This window comes from Lemur catta, chromosome 1 (assembly GCF_020740605.2).
Source record: "Lemur catta isolate mLemCat1 chromosome 1, mLemCat1.pri, whole genome shotgun sequence".
Taxonomy (NCBI): Eukaryota; Metazoa; Chordata; class Mammalia; order Primates; family Lemuridae; genus Lemur; species Lemur catta.
The window spans coordinates 103,784,402-103,812,370 of NC_059128.1; the positions used below are offsets into that span (position 1 = coordinate 103,784,402).

General features: G+C 52.2%; 1 protein-coding gene across 2 annotated transcripts; it reads left to right on the top strand.

The window, feature by feature from the left end:
- The first annotated feature begins 2,995 nt into the window (after positions 1–2,995).
- Positions 2,996–26,447, top strand: PPCDC (phosphopantothenoylcysteine decarboxylase). 2 transcript variants are annotated; one of them, XM_045532371.1, is made up of 5 exons: positions 2,996–3,296; positions 17,584–17,679; positions 18,525–18,653; positions 22,064–22,232; positions 22,629–26,447. In XM_045532371.1, exons 1-5 carry the CDS (start codon positions 3,111–3,113, stop codon positions 22,712–22,714), a joined length of 666 nt encoding a protein of 221 aa, XP_045388327.1. In that variant the 5' UTR covers positions 2,996–3,110; the 3' UTR covers positions 22,715–26,447. The 2 variants fall into 2 exon arrangements, with proteins under 2 accessions (XP_045388327.1, XP_045388317.1); XM_045532361.1 differs by lacking the exon at positions 22,629–26,447 and having other exon boundaries at positions 22,064–22,445.
- The last annotated feature ends 1,522 nt before the right edge of the window (positions 26,448–27,969 follow it).

Genomic DNA, 27,969 nt, shown 5'->3' on the forward strand with positions numbered 1-27,969 from the left:
TTCATTCTTGAAACCTCTACTCTGCTCTGAATTAAACTCATCAAGGAAGAAGACTTAGATTTCACAAGCCCAGGCTCTTTGCTCTGTCTGGCCCTATCTTTCTAAGGGACAGAGAAGCTGCCATTTTTCTAGCTGTTGCTCACCTGCATGGCTGGCGCCCTGGGATCCTGAGGCCTTCAGCCCTGTAACCCGCCTGCCTTCTCTCTGCTTCTCAAGAGTTCCTATGGGCCAGGCGCGGTGGCTCACGCTTGTAATCCTGGCACTCTGGGAGGCCGAGGCGGGTGGATTGTTTGAGCTCAGCAGTTTGAGACCAGCCTGAGCAAGAGCGAGACCCCATCTCTACTAAAAAAAATATAGAAAGAAATTAGCTGGACAACTAAAATATATATAGAAAAAATTAGCTGGGCATGGTGGCACATGCCTGTAGTCCCAGCTACTCGGGAAGCTGAGGCAAGAGAATCGCTTAAGCCCAGGAGTTTGAGGTTGCTGTGAGCTAGGCTGACCCCACGGCACTCTAGCCCGGGCAACAGAGCAAGACTCTGTCTCAAAAAAAAAAAAGAGTTCTTATGAGTCCAGCAGAACCCAGGCAGGTGAGGTACTGTCTATGGCTACCCTTGCTGTGTAAATAGAGTAACAGACTTGTTGGTTTGGAATTTGATCCTCTTTGAGAGAAAACAAAGGATGCCTGTCACTTATCACTTTCCTTGGGATTCTCAGGTTGATTGATTTGACCTTGCCTCCAAATGTTGGTTAGATGATCCAGTTTTACTTCCTCAAGTATCTCTCTCTCTCTCTCTCTCATACACACATACTCATACATAGATACCCACCCTCTTTTCTAGAAAGGTAGGTAGGCTTTGGACCTAAGCAAAGTTTGCTCAGCAGACTAAATAGTATATCTTGGGCTGTACTACCTGCTGTAGGGAAGCAGTGTAAGTCACCAGTGTGAATTCCTGCCTGGTTGATTTCTATAACCTGTTCCCTAGGAATGAGAGCAGCTTGATGGGGAAGAGGTTCAGGGCTGCAGAGATGAAATTCAGCTTTTGGTTTTGTGGGAATCTGTCCTAGCATCAGTTAGCTGGGGTGGACAGGGTCAGGGTCAGGGTTTGAGATCTGCAGGTAGGTCTCCCTGGAGAACTGGGAATGTGTCTCTATTACCTACTGCTGACGTATTCTGGAAAGAAGCTGGCTGGAAGGCCCTCTAGACCTTGTCAGTTGCAAACAGGGCTCCCTAGTCCCTGGGATAGACTCAGTTCTCCAAATCTGGCCAAGCATGGCTCTGGCTGGGGCCCTGAAGTGGAGCACAGACTGAGATTGCTGCTGAATGGAACTTTGGGTGATTTTGGCTCTAGGAAACCAGCCTGTGCTTAACTGCTATTGAGAAGAGTCTACGCCTCTGGGAGAAGTGGGATAATGGAGCCAAACATGACCTTCAGCTCACATGGGTGTGTGCTAAGTGCTGAAGTCAAATACTGGGCAGAGAGGCCCCAGGGAGCCAAGGGGCCTGTGAGTGAAGAGGAGGCCCCTGTGGGTGCCCAGCCATGGATGTAGCCATTGGACGACTCACCAGCACTTCTCCTTTGGGGTCTGCCTGGGTTTCCCTCTCCCTCCTGATCCTGTCCTTTTTGAGTGCATCTTCTAGGACTTTCTGTCTTGTATAGGGAGTCCCTTACCACTGTCTTTCATGCATTGCCTTAGAAGGTTTCTGCTAGAATGAGCTTCAGAGATCACCTGGTCCTACCTCTGCATTTTTCAGATGAAGAGATAGGTCCAACAAGGGAATGACCCTGGACCAAGGTCATACACCAGGTCAGGAGCACAACCATGGACAAGGGTCCCAGGGTTCTGATTCACAGGCCAGGCTTCTATCCCCTGCCTCACACCACCTCCGGTACAATTTATTATTCATTCAGCAGATGTTCAGGACTGCCTGATGGTGGACTGGTGGTTGGCAGTTAGACCTGGTCACACGTTCAGGGAGCTTGCTGGTGAGGGGAGAGGCAAGGAAACTGATGTACAAATTGAGCCAGTGATCACCAAAAAGGTACATCCCAGAGAAGGACCTAACACAAATAATTTTAGGTGTGACTCCTGTCTCCTTAAACTCATCTGCAGATTCCTCCAAGGCAGCGGCCGTGTCTTCCTCAATTCCTTCACCCAGTGCCTGCTGTAATCGGTCCTCAGTGACTGTTGCTGATGACATATGTTTTGCTGGCCCAGCCGGCCCAAGTGTAGGTTTTGGTGTGTCCACCAGCCATATTGTCAGGAGCACGCACTTCTAGCAACGTCTGAGAGCCAGAGGAGGAAACCAGCCAGCTGTTCTCGTGGGCGGCCTACATCCCCTTTATGCTTCTCTCTCCCTGGGCTTTGATTTTCAGGGTGGTGCCCAGCCTTATCTACAGGGACAGGGACAGGAACAGCCTAGGGTTCCACCTCACAAGCATCTTTGGAACCCAGCCCCTTCTGCCACTTCCTCTGGTCAGTCAGCTTGCTGCAGAGCTCTTCTTGCCCCTCTGGTCTCTCCACCAGCAGGGCCCCCTCCACACTGTCGCCAGCGCCAGCACCGTCTTTCTGAAACCAAAACTTCTCCCCCGCCCTCCCGCCCTTGACATTCTGGCCTCGACCTGATTTCCAGCCTTACCTCCTGGCCTTTGCCTGCCCCACATCACCCTTGGTGCCGGGCCAGTCCCTGCCTCCTGGACCCACCGGCCTCCTGCAGGACGCTTCCCCTTCACAAGATTCTCCTTCCTCCCAGGTTATTTCTTCCTTCTCTGGAAAACTTACTTGTCCTTCAGGACTCAACCTGAATGTCATCTTTGCTGTGACAGTGTCACTTCCTGAGACAGTCACTCTGGGCCACCACGGCACCCCTGGTGCAGCCCTTCCTCATAGCACTTGCCACGTTGCATTGTGACTGGCCCATATGTGGGGAGGGTGTCTGGCTTTCTTATCAAACTGTGTCTCCCAGATGCTGGGACTGTGGACCCCCTCAGCACCCACAGCATCTGGCCTGGGGCTGACACGTGATGCTCAGTACATGCTGGTCAAATGTGTGAAGGAAGGCGGCGCCCCTTGTTCTGCTTTTAGATCCCAAATCCTGACAGAGCTTCATGGAGCCCAGGCCTGGCAGGCTCCCAGAAATTGAAGCCACCGGATCCCACATGGAACCAAAGGCCTCATGTTCTGCTGCTGCACCCTCGATGGAGAGAAAATTCCATGTTCTCCTGGGTGTCACTGGGAGTGTTGCAGCCCTGAAGTTGCCTCTTCTGGTGTCACAGCTTTTGGACATTCCTGGGGTGAGTATCCTCACTGGACAGCGTGGTAGCCTCTGGCACGAGACAGCCACTGCTCCCCGAGGTCAGCCCATTTCTCTGCAGTGCGTGGGGTTTTCTTTTTCTTGTCGTGTTTGTAGAGGTCCTCTGTGTGTGTTGGTCTGTGGGGGACACAGGAGACAGAGACCGGTGCACAGTATTACCAAGAGCCAGATTAGATAGTGTGGACAGAGTGTGGGGCGGGGACTGGGAAAGGGTGTGTTGGCGAGTGGAGGGTTTGGGCTCCCATATGGTGACCCTGAGGTTCCAAGAGGTCCTGTGTGGGCACAGGGCCGGCTGGAGAAATGCAGCGAGTTCTCAGTCCCCTTTGTCGCCTTGGGCCCCCCGTCCCTACTTCACTCCATCTTGAACACTGGCTCTGTCCTCCTGGTTAGGTCCCATGGTTGTCAGTCAAATGCTCTGAAACCTCAGGGCTTCCCTCAGGCCCGCGGCTCTGGTTTCAAATTTTGCTCCTTCGGGTGTTCAGATATGCCCTAAGGGCCATCACTGTGTGTTGGGGTTGGGGACTCTAGGCCCCCGTCCTTGGCCAGACTGCTTCAGCTTGGATCAGTTTTATATTTGGGGGTTCTGGTGCAGAAGTTCAAAGCTTTAAACCATGTGAAATCTGACAGGCAGTAGCCCCACTTCCTCGTCTGGCCTCCAGGGCCCCTTGTTGGGCTGTCTCATCCCCTGCTGCCCCCACCCTCTACCCCCTGCCTTGGTGGCTTTTGCTTGGCTGGGCCCCTGCCAGACTGCTTTGCTTTCTCTGCTTCTCTGTCTGTCTTTTTTTTTTTTGAGTCAGAGTCTTGCTCTGTTGCCCAGGCTAGAGTGCCGTGGCATCAGCCTAGCTCACAGCAACCTCAAACTCCTGGGCTGAAGCGATCCTCCTGCCTCAGCCTCCCGAGTAGCTGGGACTACAGGCATGCACCACCATGCCCGGCTAATTTTTCTATGCATATTGTTAGCTGTCCATATAATTTCTTTCTATTTTTAGTAGAGGCGGGGTCTCGCTCTTGCTCAGGCTGGTCTCGAACTCCTGAGCTCAGTCTGCCCGCCTCGGCCTCCCAGAGTGCTAGGATTACAGGTGTGAGCCTCTGTGCCCGGCCTGTCTTTTCATTCTGCACAAACCCTTCACTCAGAAGCCTTCTCTGCCTGCCCCTGCCCTGTAGTTTTGCCCCTTGTTTTAAACTCATTTGATGTAGAAGCACAGGTTGCTTCGGCACTGCTTGTGTTACTAGGTACTAGTTTTTGTGGGTCGTTGTGAAGTCTCTGGGGCCCAGGCTGTGCTTTCTCCTTGCCTGTATCTGCCCAGCACCTACCGTGGGGTGGCCCAGGCAGCTGGATCTGGCCTGTTCAGCAGGGGGCGGTGCTCACTCACAGATGGCCACGTGGGGCCCACGGCAGGGGCTGGGCTGGGACATGTTTCACTTTTCTTTACTTTCCACAGACTTCCACCCAGAAAGTCACCCCCCCTCACCCCACTCCCAGGCTGGGATAAGTCGTGAGGCTGCCAGCCAGGGATGCCAGCCAGGCCAGGGTGGGGAGGGAGGAGAGTCTCGTGGCTGCTCTGAGACTGGGCACTGTGCTTTTGGAGCAGTGCTGCCCAGAGCCGTTGGGGGAGCTGGCCAGCTAGAGCCATGAGGGTGGGAGGCCTGAAAGGAGTTGCAGCGCTGAGAACCCTGCCACCACCCCCTGGGGAGAGAGGGAGCCATGCAGTTTCCTTTTCCCATAGCCCCAGAGCAAGTGAGTTTCTGGACTGGGGGTGGGTAGGGGCAGGGAGTCCTATCCCAGGAAACAGATGGGCAGCCTCAGAGCGGAGGGAAATGGCAACCCCACCACTTCCTCCCAGCCCACGCAGCCAGTGTTTATGGGAGTGGAAGGAAGGGGTTGCCTGGAGCAGGGAGGCTCTCCAGCCCACCCCAGGCCCTTTAGCCTGGGCCCCCTGAGGGGACAGGCCATGTCTGGAACAGGACTTGGCTCTCCCTTCCTGGCTGGAGTGAGGCAGCCAGAGGGCACTGAACTCGGAGGGAGGGCTCCCCTGACTCAGCCACTTGGAGCCTGCCTTTCTCATTTTAAAATAAGGATGATTCTGCCAACAACTAGGCTCAGAGTTTGGCACGCTGAAGCACCCAGCAGTGTGTGTTTCCTGGCCTTCACCCGTGCCTTTCCCCGTGTTTCATGTCCTTTGGGCCAGCCACGTGGTTTGGGGCAACCCCACGTGGGAAGAGCTCATGCAGGGGCCCTCTCCCTTTCATCCTGCAGGTAGAGGGCTCAGGGCTCACCTAGCCCAGCTTTGCTTGGTGGGGTCCTTGTGTGTTGTTGGTAAGCAAAGGTGATCCCTGGATTGCCTAGTGTTGTCCCCAGGTGGTGGCCTTTCCCCTGAGCACTCCCCTTTACCCCCTGATGGTGCTCATCTCCCTGTCCCCCCACCGCTGTCACCGTCACCCGCAGGATCATCTTGTCCTGTGGAGCAGTCACTTTCAGCGGTCTGCCGGCTGAGTCGCGGTTCCCATGCTCGAGCCTTTCCTGAGCTCCTTTAGGTGCACAGATTTTGACTGGCAAATGAGCAACTGGGTTGTGGGCTGCAGGGAGCCAGATGATTCCGAGGACCTGGCTCAACGCTGCTCCTGATTCACCAGTATGTCCAGCCATCCTGGGAGACCCACTGACCGGGAGGCGGCCAGAGCAGGGAGACTGTGCGGGGTGGTGGGGAGAGGTGGGTTTAGCCATGAGCTTCACACACCAGCAGCTGGGGAGAGTAGCCACTGGCAAAGAAGTTCTGGAGCTTTATGTGTGGTGGGGAGCACGGGGAGGGGGGCAGCCATCCTCAAGAGAGGCAGCTGAGCATAGAGAATTTCTGGGGCTGGGATTCCGGCTAAGTCAGTTCTCTGTGGCCTCAGTTTTCTTATCTGTGCAGTGAAGGAGGTACAGGTACCCCAGTGATCCATCTCTAGCACCTCTTCTGGCACTGGTGTTAGAAGATTCTAGATGTGAGGGCAAAAAGGACTAGGACACAAAGGCAATTTGAGAGGTGGTCCTGGGGCCCAAGAGCTTCAGGGTGTTTGCAGTTGGCGTGTGATGGGGCAGCAGTTAGGTCTGGGTTGTCAGCCCAGTGAGTTTCTTTCCTTGGGTTAGCAGAACAATGATTTCCCTCCACCCTTCTAGGTTCCCTGCCTGGGCCATGAATTCGATTGACATATAAACAGATCAACAGGAGAGAAACCTTATTTGATTATGTACCTAAGGTACGAGAGTCCCACAAAATGTGGGACTCCAAGAGGAGTCAGATGTTTGGAGCCTGTATAGCATCCTGAGCTACAGAAAGGAATAGGGGCTTGGGGGTTCTGGGGATGGTGGCCACACAAGTTATGGGAGGGTGAGGGGAGGAAATGTGTGGTGAATAAAGGTTGCCCTGTTATACAAAATTATCAGGTAATAAAAGCTGTGCTGGGCGAGGGGGTGTCAATAGGTTAATCTTCCCCGGTTGATAAGATTCCCAGGTGGGGATTCATGACAATTGAGATCTGTAGGCAGATAAAAAGCCCTCTCTGCATCTGCTGTTCCCCACTTGCCCTCAGTTTGAAATAATCAGCACACCAAAGTGGCATATTTTGGGGTGGCATTTCCTGAACTCCTCACCCATACCCTTCAAACTTGGGGGGAGAAGACATACCGTTCTGGCTTTTGCCAGGGCCCGTGTCAGCATGACTGAGAGCTGGAAGGGGATTTGTAGAGGTAGAGAAAAACTCCCACTCGGGGTTGGCAGGCATTGGGCTAAGAGAAGAAATCGTTTCTAGACCGTGTGTCAGGACATCCTGGGCTGTCAAGGATGAGGGAGAAAGGGCCCCCTGTTCATATGCCGTATAAAATAAATTCTGATTTCCTGGAGTTTGACAATATTTAGAGAAATTAAAAATGTTCATAGCCCTTGATTTACCCATTGGATTAAATCCTGCAGGGTGTATTTACAAAAGTTCACCCGATGTACAAGAATATTCATTGTAGCATTGTTTATAATTTCAAAGCAAAAGTGGAAACAAACAAAATGTCCAACAATAGAGTATGCTTATTGTACAGCTTCTCAATGGGTTAGGAGACAGTGGTTCAGAAGAATGGGGTGGATCTCTCTGTGCTGATGGGGGACTATCCTCAAGATATAAATGAAATAGGCAAGGTGTAGGAGCTAGCAAACTGTGTCCCTTAGGCCCAGTCTGCCCCAGTGCCTATTTTTGTATAACCTGCAGCAAAGAATGGCCTTACATGGTTAAAAGAAGTCAAAAGAAGAATAATATTTTGTGAGACATAAAAGTGATATGAAATTCAGATTTCAGGGTACATAACATTTTATTGGAACACAGCCACCCTATTCATTTATATATATTTCCTGTGGCTGCATTTACACTACTAAATAGTCGCAACAAAGCCTAAGCTGTCATCTGGTCCTTTGTAGAGAAAATTTGCCGATGCCTGGTGTATAGCATGATTCTTTTTGTACATTCACATATGTGAGTTACTGTGAGCAGTTTTTTCCTCTGGAGGTGGTGGTTCTTGTGTAGGGGGTCGGGACAGGAATGGAGACTTGCATTTATTTTGTTTCATTCTGTTCAGTTTTAATTTTTCAACCTATGTGTGCATTTTTTTTTTTAAGTCGGTGGGGCTTTTGGTGGGGTATTATGGAATGTTCTTTGTAACTTTGTGCTTTTTTTTTTCAATGCTTGCTGAGGAAAGGCAACATAAGGCCTGGTTTGGGGTTTTCCTTTTTTTTTCTGAGTAGGGGTTGCCAGCCTGCTCTGTGGTCCTGCTGCGGAAACTCTGCGGCCTTTGTTTGTGCCCCCGCTGGCTTGGCTGGCCCCTTGCTCCCCTGCCCGGCGGCTCTCTCGCCTGCTTCTCTCCCTGGTGAGCTCTGTGGACCACTGGTCAGAGGGTGCTGCACCCAGGCCTTTCCCTGATACCTCAGAGCAGCGCCTGTGGAGAGCCTTGCGGACCACCTCTCTGGTCTCATCCTGAGAATTTTCTTGAGCTGGGGAAGGGCACAGGATTGGCGGGAGGGGCTGTTATGAGCAGAATACCAACCCCCAGTGGAGGGTGATGAGAGAGTGTGGGGGGCGGGGGGAGAAGGGTCACAAAAGGGATGGTACAGTAAACTGGATGAGCCCCTAGAGACCATGTGGTCCAAATGTCTCATGCTTCATAGGGGAACCAGGGACAGAGGAAGAGGGACTCACCCAAGACCTTCCACTGAGTGAGGTGGGAGAGCTGGGGCTTGAGGCCAGGTTTCCTGAGTCCTATTAGTGAGTAAACTTGAGGGGCTCATATCCGGAGCTCATTCTCCCCTCAAGTTAACCAGTCCCGTGAGGATGAGAATCCCCAGGAATCATGGACTCTTACCTCGGTCTGCCTTGCTTTTTTTTTGTTGTTGTTGTTAGACAGAGTCTCACTCTATTGTCCGGGCTAGTGTTGTGGCATCAGGCTAACTCACAGCAACCTCAAACTCCTGGGCTCAAGCGATCCTCCTGCCTCAGCCTCCCGAGTAGCTGGGACTACAGGTGCGCGTCACCATGCCCAGCTCATTTTTTCTGTTTTTAGTTGTTCTGCTAATTTTCTTTTTCTAATTTTTTAGTAGAGACAGGGTCTTGCTCTTGCTCAGGCTGGTCTTGAACTCCTGATCTCAAGCAAGCCTCCCACCTTGGCCTCCCAGAGTGCTAGGATTGCAGGTGTGAGTCACTGTGCCCGGCCTGCCTTGCTTTATAGTGAGTGTTCTATGTACCCCACCTGCCTGTTGGACTGAGCCGTTGCTGAGGGCAGAGCTGCTACTCATGCCATCAGTGGGCTCAGTAAATGTTTGGTGGGCCATATCAGGATGCCCATTCAGCCAACCGGGACTCCCTCGGGGATTTGTTAACGAGGCCACCTCCTCCACAGCTCCCCCACCTCATGTGCCAGCTGCACTGGGCACCAAGAATCCTTTTTCCTAGAATGTACCTGCCACCTGCATGCTCGGGTTAGTGGTAGCTTCACCAGGCCCTGGGTACAGATCTGGAGCATGCCAGTGTGAGCACTGTTGACCCAGCGTCAGGGTCCTCTGCTGTGTGTGCCTGAGCCACAGAAGCTCTGGGTTCCTTGCCTTGTCACAAGTTAAGCCCATGGCTGCTGCAACCTTTTTAGAACCCTCTCAGCCTCCTGTGGAGGCTTCATCACACGCCCTACTAGAAACGCTTGCTCTTCTTCAGCCCCTCGGCTGTGTATTCCAGCAAGGTTCTTCTCCTTTACTTGAATATTCCAGAGCTGTGCTATCTAATATGATAGTGCTTGCCACAGTCAAATTTAAATTTTTTTTTTTTTTGAGACAGGATCTAACTTTGTCACCCAGGCTCAAGTGCCATGGCATCATCATAGTTTACTGCAGCTTCAAACTCCTAGACTCAAGCCATCCTCCTGCCTCAGCCTCCTGAGTAACTGGGACTACAGGCATGCACCACCATGCCCAGCTAATTTTTTTATTTTTTGTAGAATGGGGTCTCACTCTTGCTCAGGCTGATCTTAAACTCCTGGCCTCAAGCCATCTTCCCACCTCTGCCTCCCAAAGTGCTAGGATTATGGGTGTGAGCCACCATGCCTGGCCCAAATTTAAATTTAAATTAATTAGAATTAAATAAAACCAACAATTTAGTTCTTCAGTCACGACAACCCCATCTCGGGTGCTTATGGCCCCACGTGACTAGTGACTACCACACTGTACAGCACAGGTAGGACACGTTTCCATCACTGCAGAGAGTTCTGGATAATGTCATAGAGTAGCTGTTCTCAAGTGGGGTGATTTCACCTCCCAGGGGACATTGGACAATGTCTGGAGATATTTTTGGTTGTCATAACTTAGGGGTGGTGCTACTGGCTCATGGTTCTAATGAGTAGAGGCCAGGGATGGGGTTGGAGGTAGAAACTCAGTGTGGCTGTGAAGTACTTTTCCACAGGTTCCTTTGATAGTCTACCCCAGAAGCAGCCTGGCCGGACTAGGGGCCTTAAGTAGATGTGGAGTTATCACCCCAAAATCTTTTCCACTTCTCCTCTCTGACCCTCCAAGGAGCCCTGGAATCCAGATTAGGATTCTTGATGTTTTTCTCAGTAGAGAAAAGTAAAGCAGACTTTCCAACTGGTTTCAGGAAGGAATCTCTATAAATGCTAGACAAAATGCAGGCAGCTTATATAATAGGGTCTGGCCAAGCCTCAGTCACATTACACAAAGAGATTCAGGTTCAAAATATTACATATAGGCTGGGTGCGGTGGCCCACACCTTTAATCCCAGTACTTCAGGAGGCTCAGGGGGGAGGATTAGTTGAGGCCAGGAGTTCAAGACCATCCTGGGCAACATAATGAGATTCCATCTCTACAAAAATAAAAAAATTAGCCAGGTGTGGTGGCTTGTACCTATAGTCCCAGCTACTTGGGAGGTTGAGGCAGGAGGATTGCTTGAGCCCAGGAGTTTGAGGTTGCAGTGAGCTGTGATGATGCCACTGCACTCCAGCCTGGATGACAGAGCAAAACCCTATCTCTTAAAAAAAAAAAATTAGATATAAAAACTGTTCTCAGGGGTCCAAGCATAGAACTGGCTTTCAGGAATTCTGTGGTGTATGGGAGACTCTCCTACCAGGACCCAAGAGAATGTAAGAGAAAGCCAAGAAAGTTCCTGCCCTCAGGGTGTTGCTGCCCTGCCAGGGCACTTTGGCATTTGCTGGGAAAAATTCAGGGTAAATGAGCAAATAGTCTGAATTATTTAGTATCATAGAAGGTAACAACATGCTTTTTTCAAAAAATGTGTTCAGACTCAGGGCCTGTTGGTGGGGTGAATGAAAATAAAAGAACAAAGGTTATAGGACTGATGAATCAGATCAGGTGACATCCCTCTAAAACCAGAAAAACTAGCCTGGTCCTGCCAGACAGCTCTGGGGTCAGGGTCACTGCCAAGGAGAGGCAGCTGCTTCAGTGGGCTCAGGGAAGGGGCATCAGGAAGGAAATGCCCATCACATACTCTTCACATTACTCCTTAGGTGAAGACCTTGACCCCAGGAGGCTCCCTGACAGTGTGACTGTATAACCTGGGAGGGTAGCCATAGAGTGAATCGGCTGAGAGGTTGGGCAAAGAGCTCAGAGGGAAAACCTCAAGCAGGGCTATTGCCTAGGGTGGGAGGCCTAACAGGACCCCTGGTTGGGGCTTCTCAGGGGGTAATGGGGGTAGGGGGCAGTATGAAGGCTCTGAAACCTTGAGGCAGGTGTAGGGGAGAGAAGAAAGGGTCAAGCTGAGGAGGAGGAGGGAGCCCCTGAGCAGGGTGTTACCAATTTGGGCATGTTTCTGAAGGCTGGCCCTAGGTGTGGTCCTCCACTCTGAGAACTGGCAGGTGGTGGGAGGTGGGCAGAGTGTGGGTACTAAATCTTCAGGATGCAGCTTTCCAAATGTCAGAATAGAGAGGGATGGACCTGGGGTATCCTTCAGTAGCAGATGGTCCAGGATGGCTGGGAATCTCTTAGACATGAAAGATGGCGGTCCCACGGGGAAAAGAAGGCAGCATGGGAGCAGAGACTGACGCGACCACCTGGAAGCCCTCTGTCGGAGGAATTGAAGAGGAGGACATGTACCCAGAGATGAAGGAGAGTATGGTCCAGAGGCCACCAGAGCGGGCTGCAGCTGACGGTAAATCTCAGGCCGACCAGAAGAGCTACCACACGTATTTGGAAGAAGAGCAGTGAAACAGTGCCTGGTTTGGAGGCCAGCAGTGTGACACTGGCAGGGGGCAGGAAGAAGTGGGAGGGAGTCCTTGAGTCTCATTTTGTTTCATCTTCGCTTTTGAGCTTACAGTGGTGGGAAGGACCTGAACCCAAGTTGGGCAATTCATCTCCTGACCTGGGGTGCTGAGGTCATAGGGCTGTGGCTGGTGACCTACAAGGAAGTGTGGGAAGCAACAGAGGGGCCAGGGGCTGGAGGTGGCTAATGTCCATTTATCCACAAGGTGAAGGAGGTGGGCTCCACAGTCACTACAGATGAGGCTTACGAGTGTTGAGAAAAGCTGGATTGGGCTCGCTCACCAGGAACAAGGCAAACCGATTTTATTATATGTTTTGGAAATTAGACAAAGTATTTGTGGATTTAGGTGAGGCCTTTGATGGAATCCTAGGACCTCTACTGGACCACTTGGGAATGTTGTCAGCATGTTTATAACCAGTGGAAGACCCTATTTGGAAAGTGTTTGTTCTTGGTTCTTTCCCCATACCTCCCCCACCCCACCCCAGCCTGTGGACCTTGTGCAAGGTCTCTGCCCTTGACCTTATTCTGGTCATGATTGGATTAGTGTTCCTGGGAGCTGCTGCTGGTGGTGCTGGCTGAGGGCAGGCCAGGAGGAACAACAGGATTGAGCTCTCAGGAGCTCTCCATAGACTGAGCACACGGTGGGCCAGTCTGATAAGGGGGCATTTACCAGGGAGATGTGAGGGCCTGCACTGGAGACCAGAAAAGTAACTGCTCGGATAGAAATCTGGGGCTTGTGGCTTAGCAGCAGCAGCAGGGGTGAGAACTTTTTCAAGTTTTTGCTGATTGCAAACTCCATATACATCAGCAGGGGGATGTGGCGGCCAGAAGAGCTGATATGGGCTCAGCCGTTGACAGACACTCAGGGTGTGATACTCAGGTCTTGGTGAACCTAACAGTGGGGACACCTTCTGGGACCCCAACAGGCAGAGTAAATGGCTCCCACCTTTGTGTTCTTTACTTCTGGGAAATTTTACTTTATTTCTTTTGTGACTTTCCCTCTTCTGTCTTTCTGTTCTCTCTTTCTGGAACTCATGATTAGTCAGATTTTTGACCTCCTGAGTGGATCTTCTGGTTTTCTCATCTTTTTTTCCTACTATGATCCATTTCGGTTTTTTGTTCTATTTTCTCGGAGATTTATCCTAAACTTGTATTGAGTTTTTTTTAATATATATATTTTTAGCTGTCCATATAATTTCTTTCTATTTTTAGTAGAGATGGGGGTCTCGCTCTTGCTCAGGCTGGTCTCGAACTCCTGACCTCGAGCGATCCTCCTGCCTCGGCCTTACAGAGTGCTAGGATTGTATTGAGTTTTTTTGTGTAACAATTTATTGTTTTGATTTCCAAGAATTCTTTTTTGTTCCCTGAATGTTCATTTTTTTTAAAAGTGTTATGTTCTTGTTTCATGGGTGTGATTTTTTAAGTTTTCTTTTCCCTGCATTGCCTGTGAGTTTCTACTTTCCATTTGTTGTGTAATCTCTTTTTTCTTGCTAGAGGGCTCTACTCAAATATCTGATATTCCTTGGCGTTTCTTATTTGGGTACCAGAAGCTGATTGCAACTCCATCTTCACTCCAGGGACTTCGCTACCAGATACTCAGCTGGGGATGACACGTTTTGTTGGGGGACCTCTGAATTTAGTGCCTGAAGTTTTCCTTCCCTACCACACCGCTGTACTCCCAGAGTCATTTGGTTTTTCCAGAAAAGATGCTACCAGTCTCCTGCCTGGCAGACCCTATGTTCTTAGGGTCAAGTAGGGGAAGAGGGCACGGGTCCTATAGATAGTCACTTCTACTCTGGGACTCCTTCTTTGACCTGTGTGGTGCCAAGTGTTGCCAAGTTTGGCAACTCAAAGTCCTGCTGGGGTGAAAGAAGGGCAATATGTCTAGCTGCCTGGGATGGGGAGGAGACCTGGGGGTCCTCCTGTCTGTCTCTGCCACGTGCCCGCCTCCTCATGTCCTCACTGCCTGCGGGTCCTGAGGCTTTTCTTGGCTGCGTGCCTCTAACTGGCCTTGTCTCAGCTACTTGGGAGGCTCTTGGCATTCAGTTTTCTAATCTAGTCTGATTTTGCAGGATCTGATCTGCTAATGCTTCCTTCCACTTCCATCCTCCAAAAATGCCTTGACATGTCTTTTTTTTTTTTTTTGAGACAGAGTCTCACTCTGTTGCCCAGACTAGAGTGCCGTGGTGTCAGCCTTGCTTACAGCAACCTCAAACTCCTGGGCTCAAGCAATCCTTCTGCCTCAGCCTCCTGAGTAGCTGGGACTACAGGCATGTGCCACCATGCCCGGCTAATTTTTTTATATATATATATATATTTTTAGCTGTCCAAATCATTTCTTTTTATTTTTAGTAGAGACGGGGTCTCGCTTTTGCTTAGGCTGGTCTCGAACTCCTGACCTCAATCAATTCTCCCGCCTCGGCCTCCCAGAGTGCTAGGATTACAGGCGTGAGCCACCTTGTCCGGCTGACATGTCTTAATTGGTGTTGTTTTTTTCTCTTCTCTTTGTATTTGGGAGTTTATACCTTTTTAAAAAAAAAAAATTACTTCTATTTTAGTGGGCTTCTAGGAGGGAACAGAATTTAATCTGCCTTACTTAACCTTTATATATTCTTTTGTTTTAAATGTGTCTTTTTAGACAAGATATTGATGGATTAAAAAACACCTAAGATGAGAATCCGAATTTTGACTGAGGGAGTTTAGTTCCTTATATATTTACTCTAATTATTAATACTATTATACTTCTGGCATTTTATTTAATGCTTTTTGCTTATGTGTTCTGTTTCTTTTTCTCCTTTCCTGCCCTTTATTGCGTAGATTGAATTTTCTTCTGCTGGTTTGAAAGTTACACATCATCCTTCTTACGCTTACGCCTGTTACTTTACCTCATCACTGTCTGGTGTTCCCCGTGAAGACCGGAAGCTCAGCACAGTCCCACTTCCCTCTGCTCTCCCCGGCCCAGTGGCATCTCCAGGGCTGGGTTCCAGGGAGGGGTAGGCGGCCCTGCTCATTCGCCATCTTATTCAGGACTGGACAAAGCTTGTTCAGGGATGTCCTAGAGGGGACTCCAAGTTCTGGAATGGTAGATTCTGAGGGAGCACGGGATGGAGAATGAATAAGTCAGTAGAGCTGGGAACCCCAGACCTTCTGAAGTTCTTCCTCAGTCCTCCTCTCTGAGACTTCTGTTGGTCCCAGCTTTGCTCCTAGGTGCTGTGCAGAATGTGTTTCCCACCCTGCCTTGTACAACAGGCTGGAAACAAATGAGCAGGTCCTCAGTGAGACAGTAGGGGCCAGTGGGGACTAGGTGGAACTGGCATGAGTAAGAGGCAGCCCTTGCTCTACGCACCAAGTCATTGCCAGGTCGGCCTGTGCGTCAGCAGCAGCAGAGCTTCCAGGCTTTCACAAGAAGCCAGGACAACGGCCGGGCGTGCAACATTTCCGTCTCGTCCACTCCCCCACTGGTCCAAGTGACGTGTCTGCCTTTCTAGCAGGGCCAGGCCCCAAGCTGACTGCGTCCCCCATGGGCAGGTGATGGGGTTGAGTGGGTGTGAGTGCCTTTTAGCCCCATGACATGGCTTTTTTTGTCTTCAGGTTCAAGTTCAGATGGATAACTAAATTTTTTTCAACCTACAAATATTTTGCTTCAAATACATAATTTTTATAATGAGGACTATGTGAATGTGGTACTAACACTGAAAAATGTCATATCCTAAGTTACTAATCTATGGGGAAAGAAAAGGGTTTCTTTTCATTAGGAAAAATAATTCTTGCTGATGTCATTGCTTTGTAATTTATTTCTTGTTTTTTTTTAAGATGGATCATATGTGAATAGCAAGTTTAGTGATAAATACTGAGAACTGTACACAAGATGAAAGAAAACTTCAGTTTTAATTTATGTATTAATAGCAATTTAGTGTGTGACATTTTGGCCAGATGTACAGGAAATGTTGAAGTAAACGTGTAAGGACGAGGTTTGCAGTTTATAATAGAGTTGTCATTTGTAATCTCTTCACCCAGGTGACTCCTTTTTTTTTGTTCTGCAAGTGATTAATTTCATCTTTCTTTTTAATAAACATTTTTGTGGATAAAAAAGAAAAGAAAAAAAAGAAAATGGCTGGGCACAGTTGCTCACGCCTGTAATCCTAGCACTCTGGGAGGCTGAGGCGGGAGGATCGCCTGAGGTCAGGAGTTCGAGACCAGTCTAAGCAAGAGTATAGACCCCCCATCTCTACCAAAAATAGGAAAATTGGCCAGGTGTGGTGGCGCACACCTGTAGCCCCAGCTACTTGGGGGGCTGAGGCAGGAGGATCACCTGAGCCCAGAAATTTGAGGTTGCTATGAGCCATGAGGTTGCTGTACGCCACTGCACTGTAGCCTCTATCACCAAAAAAAAAAAAAAAAAAAAAAACCAAAACTAGGAAATCGGACTTTCTGAGTGAAATCTTTCAATTTGTATATGTTAGCTCAGAAATGTTGATAACCTGGTGCAGGCCGAACAGTGTGTCTGCAGGCTAGATCTGGCTCGGTCACTGCTCCCCAGGACCACTGCTCTGGCTAGTCCATGATTCTTCCCTTGTCACGCTTGACACTTCTTTCTCCTGGATGAATGTCCTCTCCTGACTGCGTGGTTTCCCCTGAAGATGTGGTTTCCTATACCCTTCCCTCCCAGCCACTTCCTCTGGGCCCCTTCTCTTTGCCAGCTTGTTAGTTTAAAATCTTGTTTCACAAATGGTGGCCAGCCCAGCCAGTGCCGTTCGCACTCTCCTGTGCTGTTTCTCACAGCCGTTTGTTCTGTTAAGCACGTTACACATACCCTTGTTTGCATTGGTCATTTATTAGTAAATGGGCAGTGTGAAGGCAAACCTCATTCTCACCCCATGAGCACAGGGCATGCAGACTGGGTTTTCCTGGCACCTGTCTGCAGCCTGAGCCCACCAGGCCTTGTTCCTAGAAGTACGTGAAGGGCTGCGCTTTCTTATGGGGCCCTGGATGTGCACAGGGTGTGCCGGACCCCAGCTCCCTTGGCTTGCAGAGGGCAGGGCCGCGGGGGGGCACAGCACTTGGGACTGTGAGCTTCCCCGGGCAGCCCCTCCTCCTGTCTGTCGTGGCCTCTGTGGCCCTATTGTCTTGAGGTTCTTTCTTGTCACCCACCTGCCTCTGCCACTGGGCCTCACTCTGCCTGAGTGGCAGGAGCTTGCCGCTTTATATACACTGGACAGTTGGTGACTCATTCCTCAGCAACCCCTCAGATAGGGAAGTGAAACGGCCACACCTGGCAGGGCCTGACCTTTGGGTGACAGCGGAAGTGGCTATGCAAACATGGGCTCACTGCAAGGAGGAAAAGTCCTCCCTAGAGCCAGGCTGGAAAGAAAGCCCTGGCCTGCCTGGCCTCATGCGCCCCCCCAGGCCTGTGGCTGGTGGTAACAGTTTCTTCCTTCCTTCCTCTCCCTCCCTCCACTTTTTCTTGGTGACAGCTGGAAGTAGCAGTGGTCACAACTGAGAGAGCCAAACATTTCTACAGCCCCCAGGACGTTCCTGTCACCCTCTACAGCGATGCTGACGAATGGGAGGTCAGTGCCGGGCCCCGGGCTGAGTCCCATTGCACGTCCTCCAGCAGGATGGAACGGCCCTCCCTGCAGCCTACGGTCTGGCTGCCAGAGCAGACGGGCTGGGCTCAAGGCAGCAGTCAGGGCCCTTTGGGCAGAGGTGATGAGGAAAACATCTGTCTAGCTTCTGGCCTGCAGGAGGCCCACAGTCCCCTCCCACCCAGGCGGAGCTGGGCTTTGGCCTGGTGCCTGAGGTTGAGTGTCCTTGTACTTATCTGGGCTGATGAAACCACAGAGAAGCTCTGTTCCCACCACCCTTGTCCACGTGGCTCCCAGCGTCAGGGAGCGCCTGTCTTCCCACGGCCGCCGGGCTCCACTTCTGCTCCCCTGCGGAGGAGGGGCCCTGGCCCATCCCCCAGACGCTGAGTGTGGACCTCACAGGGGTTCCCTGCCAGGCGTTTCCAAACACTCGGCCTAGAACATTCTGGCTGGCCTGTCTTCCCCACCCCACCCCCGCCGTTTCTCACCGCTCTGGAGCCCTTCCACTGGCTTGGACAACCCAAGCATCCGCCTGAAGCAGACAGGCCAGGAGTTCCCTGCCAGATGTCAGTTCTCTTGAAAACCAAACCATAAAGGGAATAGCTCAGGGAGACAAGGGGCATTTGTTTCCTCAGGCCTGGTTTCTGTCAGGCGGCTGGCTCCCCGGCCAGTGCTCGCCGGCTTAGCTGCAAGAGGGAACGGTGTTGGCCTTGGGCAGGGTGGGTCAGTGGTCCACTGGGGTTCCTAGCTTATGGTGCCTGGCCTGCTTTGGTCCTCCACCCCCCTTCCTCCATGCTGGGAGAGTGACCCCGTTTCCTCCCCTCTGCCAGATGTGGAAGCACCGCTCTGACCCCGTCCTTCACATTGACCTGCGAAGGTGGGCAGACCTCATGCTGGTGGCTCCTCTTGATGCCAACACTCTGGGGAAGGTGGCCAGCGGCATCTGTGACAATTTGCTTGTGAGTGACTCCCTGGTACCGTCATCCCTCCCTGGGCCTCAGTCCCAGTTTGCTGAGCTGCAGACATCCTTGTACAGGGAAGCCTCCTACTGTGGGCCCAGATTGCTCAGGAGAATGTAGTCCCCTTGCCCCGCCCCCCGTCTCACGTCCTCTCCAGCAAGTGGGCAGAAGCCCCGTCCTGGTGATCGGCCTGACACGCTGCTGCTCTCCAGGGTGTCCACCTCTCACCTGCCCCTCGCTGCTCGGCCAGGCACCGCCCACCTGGCACACCTGTGGGCAGTCTGATAAGGGGGTGCACTTCCTCATGGGTCTCTCCTGATCACATATCTCCCTCAAAGCTTTAGCCACAAGGCTGAGATACAGTTTTCGTATATATTAGGGGAAGAGCGAAGAAAAACGGGGTGAGAAATGAGTTGACTGACGGTGGAGGAAACAGAAGCCCAAAGTGGGGACTGTCTTAGCCTAAGAGACCGCCAGGGAGCTGGTGCCCCTAAAGAGGAGCTGCCTTTGTTTATGTGGCCATCCTGGGAAGACGTGGGCGTGATTTCTCCTCCCCTTCCTCTCTCTCCCTTATCCCCCCGCCATTTATTGAGTTTTCACCTACCATATACTGGGGGGGGCCTGTGCTGAGGGCTCACAGGACAGTCTGGAAGAAGAGGGGCTTTGGCCACCGTGCATGGGGGGAGGGAGTATCCCCTAGTAAGTGGTCCAACCTTAAATAACCCCAGTCTGTCCTTTGACAGTGGATTCGCCACCCTGCACCATGCTGGGCAGGTGGCAGGCACTGGGTAGACACTTGCTACGTGTATGAGCTAACTGGCAAGTTTACTTTCACAAACGGCCGGGCGTTTTCAGAGTTTAACATGGGGAAGAAGGTGAAGAACAAAGCTGGGTCAGGATTTTTTGGGATCAGACATGAGATTAACGTCCTTGCATGCTTGTCGTGGGCTCTTAAGGCAATCCTGGGAGAATCTGCCAGTGGTTTAAGCATCATGTGCAGGAGTGCCAGGGCGGGCCCAAGAGGAGCAGCACAGGGCCCGTGTGGCCCGGAGCGGGTGGGGAGCGCAGAGAGGGGTGGGCCCGGGAGCAGTGCCAGCAAGAAGGCTTCCCGGCCGCCGGTGCCAGGGCCGACTGGGCAGCTGGGGCAGGGGAGGCCCTGGCCACTTTCATCCAAGTGGGTCGGAGTTGTGTGTGAGCAGCACCATCGCACCGGCATCCAGGCCAGTCGGCAGCAGTAGTGTGATAAGCACACCGGCCTCCGGAGTTAAGTCCTGGCCTGGGCCAGCTCTCTGCGGTCCCTTTCTTTGCTCCTGAAAGCACTGCTTCCCTTTTTCCTTCAAAGCTGCCACCACTCCAAGAAGTCTTTGGGGTTCCCTCCTCCAGGGTTGGCTGGGCAGTGGAACACGTTCTCGGACCACCCCTCAGACCATTTGCCTCAAAGGGTTTCAGTTGAAGGCACAGATATTTCAGGGAATCTCAAATGTTACGAAATTTGAACTGTTAGAGCCCTTGGTGTGTGGCTGTGTCCTGTCTCAGTAGATGTTTTCTCCTTATGTCCCTGCAAGGAAGCTTAGCTCGCTTCCTCCCCTGCCAGATCTTCTCCCTTTCCGGTGCCCAGAACTTGGGGTGCCGCAAGGGTGACATGCCAGGTGTGAACCTGTGCCCCTGGCCCCCAGCCTTTGGCCTGGGAACTTCCATCTTCCTCTGCCCCGTGGCCCATTGAGGGGCCAAGGCGCCTCGTTTGTGCTATAAAGGCAACCAGATCCAGAAGGAGGAGGCAGCCTCCGTCCTCACCAGTCTGGCTGCCGACCGGGGTCCAGGCCTTCCCCCTCCTGAGCCGGGGGAGTGACCGTGGGAACCAAAGCCCTTCTCTCCCCTCCTGCTGCCGGTGGGTTCGAGGGAGCTGTGGTTTGTCCAGGAAGCTCTGAGCTCTGAGGTGAGGTGTGGGGAAGGCCAGGCACGCCGTGGGGCGGAGGTGCTGCCTTTCTGCTCCGGTTGCTGTGCTTTGTGTTGAGGGCCAGCCCAGCCCTCACCCCCACCCCACGCACAGTCAAGGGGCTCTTCTAGGCATGCTCTTGGCTTCTGCAAAAGTGGCAGGTGGCACAGGGCCAAGAGGAACTGTGACTGAAACTGTCCACTCGTAGCTTGGTGGCTGCATCGAGAGGGCTTGATGGGAAACCGACGCTGCTGTCTGGGATGACGCAAGCAGCCAGATCCCGAGGCTGTTTGCCGTCCACTTCCTCCCTGTCCCCAGGAGAGGGCGGGGGCACCCAGGGGCGCAGGCACAGGCCTGGCCTGTTCTGGCATTGTTCTCTGGACTCCCCAGCTCTTTCCCCAGATGGGCCCACTTCATGGGAGGGGTGTTCCAGCCACCGTCGCCCCGAGGGGCTCCTGGCCCTGGAGGAGGTGTCCAGAGCGGTCAGACCACAGGGGCGCTTCTTTCTCCCCAGGCGGCCCTCGGCCCAGGGAGCCTGGGCCTGTGGTGAGAGCAGGAGCCTGTTCTTTGCGCCAGGCCCGGTGCTAAGAGCTTCATAGACATTCTCACCTCAGTCCCCACAGCGCCCAGGGAGGGGCCTTTGCAGAGAGGAAGCTGAGACCCAGCACTCAGTCACCTGTCCAGGTTCTCACAGCTGGCGGTAGGCAGCACAGCCAGGATTTGAACTCAGGGCTACGTGATTCCAAAGCCCACAGCTCTAAGGACTCTGAGCGGCTTGGTCAGGTGTGAGACTTGGTGCGATGGCCCAGACTCGGGGGCCGGTAAGGCTGCGCAATGCAGCGCAGATTGCGTAGGTGCTGGTGTTGTCTGGGGGGACCTCGGATCACTGCTCACCTCTCAGGGAACTGCAGCTCCCATCTGTGAAATGGGGCAGCACCTTCTTTATAGGGTCACAGTGTGGGTTCATGAGGTCATATATATGAGAAAGTTTTTGTCACACGTTAGATGTTTTCACTCCCAGGCTTTCGGTGGCCTAAAAGTGGAGCCGATGTCGGCTGCGTGGGCCCCATCTGATGCGCAGTCTGGTTCTTGGTTCTTAGCTTTCTGGCGAACTGCAAAGCCTGCCTCTCCCCACGCTGGCCTTGACCTGAGAGGTGTGAGTCCCCGTGGAGAAGGCTTAGGCTTGGGTACAGGGAGACCTTTCCATACGGGAGGGGAGACTTGCTGGAGCTGACCAGGCCATTGTGAGCACTGGTTGAGCACCTCCTGGTGTGCTCAAGGTCAGTTATCCGTGCCAGGGCCTGTGGGGAGGCAGGGGCAAGGAGACACAGCCGCGGGGACATGAGACAGCTCCCCACAGACAGGCTGTGTGGTCATCCCACGGCCATCGCTGGGCTGGCTGCGAGCCTGGAGGGCTGGAGAGGGGTGGCAGGCAGAGCACCAGGACACCCCCTCCCCCTGCCCTTCTTCACAGACCTGTGTCATCCGGGCCTGGGACCGCAGCAAGCCCCTGTTCTTCTGCCCGGCGATGAACACTGCCATGTGGGAGCACCCCATCACCGCGCAGCAGGTGGACCAGCTCAAGGCCTTCGGCTACGTTGAGATCCCCTGTGTGGCCAAGAAGCTGGTGTGTGGAGACCAAGGTGGGCATCTTGCCAGGCTCACAGCCCAGGGCCCCAGAAGGGGCTCGGCTTTGGGGTCATGTTTGGGTTCAGTTCTCGGCCTGTTGTGGCTTCAGCACACCACTCTCCTCTGAGCTTAGCTTTTTCAGCTGGAAGATGGGAATCACAATCCCCACTAAAATGGGGTAGCGTGTGTACAGTGCCTGCTACAGTCCCCGGCACGCAGCTCCCACGCAGTTAATGATGGCTGCGGGAATGACTCCCAGGGCTGGCCTGGGTCTTGGGAGGGGTTTCACAGGGTCGACGTAGGCAGAGGCAGACTGGGCCTTCTCAGGCCTCGGACTCTGGGGTGGAGGGCTCAGGGGCAGTAAGCGGGGGTCTGCAGACCATCTGGCCACAGCAGAAGTTTGCTCCTAGGTCTGGGGGCCATGGCTGAGGTGGGGACCATTGTGGACAAAGTGAAAGAAGTCCTCTCCCAGCATGATGGCTTCCAGCAGAATTGAACTGGGATTTCTGTCACGTGCGTCCCTCCGTATTCAGCGTGGGTTCAGGACAAGCTGGTGAAGAAGATGGACGCTGGCAACATACGGTGAGGATTCCTCCCTTTGCTGAGTAGGGACCTAGCCTGGGCCTGCTCTGAGCCTCCCAGGAGTTGGACCTGCTCCAGGTTAAACTGCACCGAAGGTGCAGCTCCCAGCTTTCAACCAGGAGGTGCTACTGCATGGAGCCCCTGCCCACCTTTTCCTGTGATGGGTGCAGCAAGTCAGGTGAGCACGCTGCCGAGCTGTCCTCACGGGAGGAGGACTGAGTGGTGGAGAAACCTCACCTCTACGTCTCGTCCAGAAACACCACAACTGGAGAGCCCTGGCTGAGCCGTGAGAGCTTTGGCCCTTTGGTGGGGTGCTCGGCTGCCGGAGTCAGAGAAGCCTGTGAACTGGCGGGACTCTGAGGTTTCCTGCAGACCAGGCCGTGAGACTGGGGTGCTGGGAAATAACGAAAATACCCATTTAGGAGACTCCTTCCTTCCTTTGCAGCCTGTCTGTGGTCTCAGAGATTGGGGGCGTTGCTAGGCGAGGCTGGGGAAGGGTCCGGGCTGACGACTGACCAGCACTCCTTAGTCCCTGTAGAACGTGGTGATTAAGGACAAAAAGCTCTGAAGCCGGACAGCCCCTAGTTCAAATCCCAGCTCTGCCTCATACTAGCAGTGGGACCTTGGCTCAGGACTCGGCCTTCCTGACCCTCACTTTCCTCATGTGTATCATTAGCCTACCCTCATGGAGTTGTTAAGAGGATTCAATGAGATTATGTGTGCAAAATACCCACCCTCCCAAGTGGCTGGAACATAGTAAATGTCCAATTTACTAAATGTAAATGTCCAGTTGAAGCTGGACATGTATATGTCCCAGGGAGCTTTCATAACAGGTACTGAAATAGCCTGTCTCATTTACTGAAATAGCCTTTCCATTTGGGAAAAATGGAATCCTGGACCCTAAGCTGACTTGGCCTTTTATGCAAGTGACAGAGAAGCACCGTAGGGTTGAACCTGCCCTGGGTCCCAGGCCCCTTGCTTGCTTCCTGGTTTCCTCTGTTATCCTCATCCTTCCAGCTTTGCTGCACCTGAGCGGGGTGCCTGGGGGTCTGGGCCCCCCGCCCTCCCACAGTACACATGAACAGAGGAGGTAGAGCCAGACAGACCATGCACCCTGGCCTAGAAACCCTCCCTGCCCTGCTTTTGACCTAGTTGCTGTTTGGCTACTGTGGAGAGGAGCTTGTTTGCCTATCTGGGGCTCAGGTTGGGGCTGGCTTGCTGCCCTCCTGGCTTCCAGGCCAGACATAGGGGGTACCCCGTGCGTGCCCTGCGAGCACTGAGGGTAAGAGGTGTCTTGGGACCAGGAAGCCTGCTGGCTGGAACCAAGGCTCCAGCAGCCTCCAAGAGCCTTTATCTCCACAGCACTTGATTTATGGGAGCCTTTGGGATAAAATTGCCTTAGGGCATTAAAGAAAGTAGGACTAAAAGTGGTGGCATCAAGAACCAATCTCTGTGGCTGGTTCAGGGGTGGATCATGGGAGGAGCCTTGAGACTGACATCCAGAGACAATCCCAGAGTCGCATTCACAAGGTTTTCATTTTCCGTCCTGTCCACATCACCCCTCTTCTCCCTCAGCGACCTGCTATAAATGGGGAGGCTGTCCAATTGCAACAGAAACCGCTATGTTCACTGATGCCTTTGACGCACAGCTCTGTGCTGGGCACTTTAGGGAAGACAGTTGCCCAGGGAGACCAGCCACAAAACGCCTGTGTGAAAGGCCATCGAAGAACAGAAGGTCGCAGGCCCCTGTCTCGTAGCCCTGAAAACAGCTGTGGCTACTCAGCAGGACTGAGCCTTGTCGGCTGTAAGGAAAGAGATATCTCCGGGCCAGGCCAGCTGGAGGCCCCGTTGCTGGGGGCCTGCCACTCCGTCTCCCACCCACGGCAGTCCTGCACCTCTGCTACCCAATTTGAGTGGGGGTCTGGATGTATGGGCATGGACTGGGCCTAAAGACCCCTGGTGTCCCCTGTGCCAGACTAGAGCTAAGAGGCGTGGGCAGTTGCGCTTACCTGGCCCCACCTGCCAGTGGGGTGCTGATGGGGAGTGACAACCACAGCTTTCCCCGCTAAGGGTCCAAGCTCTTAAAGTTGTCATCACCTCGGGTAGAAATGTTTCTCAGAAAGGATGCTAGCTTCCCTGATGATTTTTATAGAATTCTGGAAGTTTGACTGAACAGAGCATTTATGTCTGAAATTGACACTCTTATTTGGCAGCCTGTACTTCAAGGGGCAGAAGCCTCTGAGCCAGGGCCCCGCCTCTACCTGGGGCTGTCTCTAGCTCTTCCTCCATGTGGCTGGTGAGTCCGGCTGCTGTCCCCTCACTGTCTCTGGCTCAGGCTCTGAATCCCGGGCAATACACACCGGCCCTCGGTGGTCTGGCCTCTGCCTCCCCTCTAGCCCCACACTTTACCCCACGCCAACCCTGTGGGCTCCCTGCCCTCTTGCCAGACTGGACAGTCTCGAACAAGCCGTGTTGCTTCTTGCCTCTTGCCTTTGCACAGGCTGATTCCTGTACATGCCTCTGGACGTACCCGCGTGCCACCTCCCTCAGAAAGCCTTCCCTGGCCGACTCAGACTGGATTGGGTGCCTTGCCCAGGTTCCTGTTGTGCCCCATGCTATTTATGACAACAGAATTGTAATCGTCAGTTTATTCTGTGTCTCCCTAAAATTGGGACCTCTTGGAGAGCAGGAGCTGTCCTGTTCCTTACAGAACCCAGCAAGGCATTCTAAGCTTGTACCGACAAAAAAAGGTGGAGGGGGGCGTCCTGTTCCTTTCTGTGCAAGGCACAAAACCCAGGAGCCATGAAAGCAAAGACTGACAAATTTGACTGTAGAAAAATAGATAGTTCTATTGAGCAATATCCCAAAGGCAAGTTCAAAGGGAATATCACACTGGGGAAATTACAGCTCATGTAACAAGTTCTCCTAACATATAAAGAGGTGTGCTATAAATCGATTAGAAAAATACCAAGAACACATACACAAAAAAGTAAGCAGAGGATAAAAAACACACACACACAGACCAAAAAACAAGCACACAAAGGGCCTTAAACATAAGTAGCTACTCAGCCACATGCATGAGCAGAGTGGTACAAATCAAACTACACTGACATGAAAGTTTTTGCCTATTAGATTGACAAGGGTGTGGAGAATTGGCACCTTCGTACAATGCTGGTAGGAGTGTAAATTGATGCAACCTCTTTGGAGAACAATCTAGAAGTATCTATCAGAATTACATATGTACCTTACCCTTTGACCCAGAAATTCTTCAGGGATTTGTCCCACAGATACACACATGTATATGACATTATGTCTGAACAGGCTGTTTATTGCAGCATTGTATATGGTACTAAGAGACTGGAAACACCCTCACTATCTGACCCCCAGAGGTTGGGTAAATAAATTAGGATTCATTCATACACTGGAACACTACACAGCTGTAAAACATGTCACGGAAGCTCTTCATGTGCTAATTTGGGAAGATTTCTGAGGTACGTTGTTAAACAGAAAAAGCAAGATGCAGAACAATGTGTATCACATGCTAGCTTGTGGATGATAAATAGGGGTGGAGGGAGAAAAGGAGGATATATTCACATTGGCTTATGTATGCATCAAATACCTATTGAAAAATAAACAAGAAAACTGTCTATTGTTTGCTTCTTGGCCGGGGAACTGGGTGGCCAAGGAACAAAGGTGGGAGGCAGACTTCATTTTAAAGTCTTGAGCCAGATGAATATATTATCAACCACAAAATCAATGAACACATTTTTGAAACACAGTTTTCCTCTGTCACCCTGGCTAGAGTTCAGTGATGTCATCACAACTCACTGCAGCCTCAAACTCCTGGGCTCAAGCTATCCTCCTGCCTCAGCCTCCCAAGTAGCTGGGACTACAGGCACGCACCACCACACCTGGCTATTTTTTCTATTTTTAGTAGAGACAGGGTCTTGCTCTTGCTCAGGCTGGTCTCAAACTCCTGACCTCAAGCGATTCTCCTGCCTCAGCCTCCCAGAGTGCTTGGATTACAGGCATGTGCCACCACGCCTGGCCTAAACATACATTTTTAAAAGAGTTCCTTCTGCCTTTTATCCAGAAGTTCTTAAAAATGACTTTTTAGGGAATTAGTGCAAATTAAAAGAAAATAAAGACTTGGCAGGGGCATCTGGAGATTTTTGTCCGGGTCTTTGGAGTAGAAATGGGTCTGCTTTCTTGTCACTAGCTAACAGAAGAACATGCCTTTTGAGGACCCTTGTGGGGTTTTTTTTTTTCCTTTGATTATAGAGTCTCATTCTGTCACCCTGGCTAGAGTGCAATGGCGTCATCACAGCTCACTGCAACCTCCAACTCCTGGGCTCAAGCAATCCTCCTGCCTCAGCCTCCTGAATAGCTGGGACTATGGGCACACGTGATGTTTTGTGTTCTTAATGAGCCTTTGAGATCCCTGACCTCAGGGAGTTTATGGTCTTATGGGGAAAAGACTCAAGGCTATAAAACAATTAAAACGATCCAGTGACAGCAAAGAACAAAAGTGAGGCCGTGTAGCATGGACTCTAAGAGCTGCACTTCAGAGTGGAGAAGCAGTCAGGGTGGGCCGGCTGGAGGGAGCAGAACTCAGGCTGGGGCTTCCTGGAGGACCAAGGTAGTTAAAATCGGATATGAAGGGTGAAGACGTGCTGCCCGGCGCTGGATGTAGGAACATAGACTCCACGTGCTGGGGCAGTCAGGAGCTATTCAGCAGGGGAGGCACACACTGAATGTGGAGTGTGGTCAAGGTCAGTGGGGTGGCACATGCAGGACAGACTGGGGGATTAGAAGCCGACTGGAAGGAAGCCAGGACACTGAGATGGGGAATCCAGGCTGTGCTGAAGGCCTCGGCCACACCCGTGGTTCTTACAAAAGGGAGTGACAAAAGTGACAATGTAAAGAAAAATCAGCATGGTTAGAAACTGTACAAACCACTGTCCCGGTGGCTGGTGGGGGGAGGGGGAACTAAATGACAGTTGTGTGCACGTTGGTACAAGATTTATTAGCAGTGCCCAGTCCCACTCCCTGAGAAGTTCTGCTTTGCTCGCCACAGTTTTTCTCTCTCCTGACCTCACAGGGTTGTCCAGGCTGCCCTCGTGGTTCCTGGGCATTCTGTGGTGTGGAATTAGACAGATCGAGGTACGG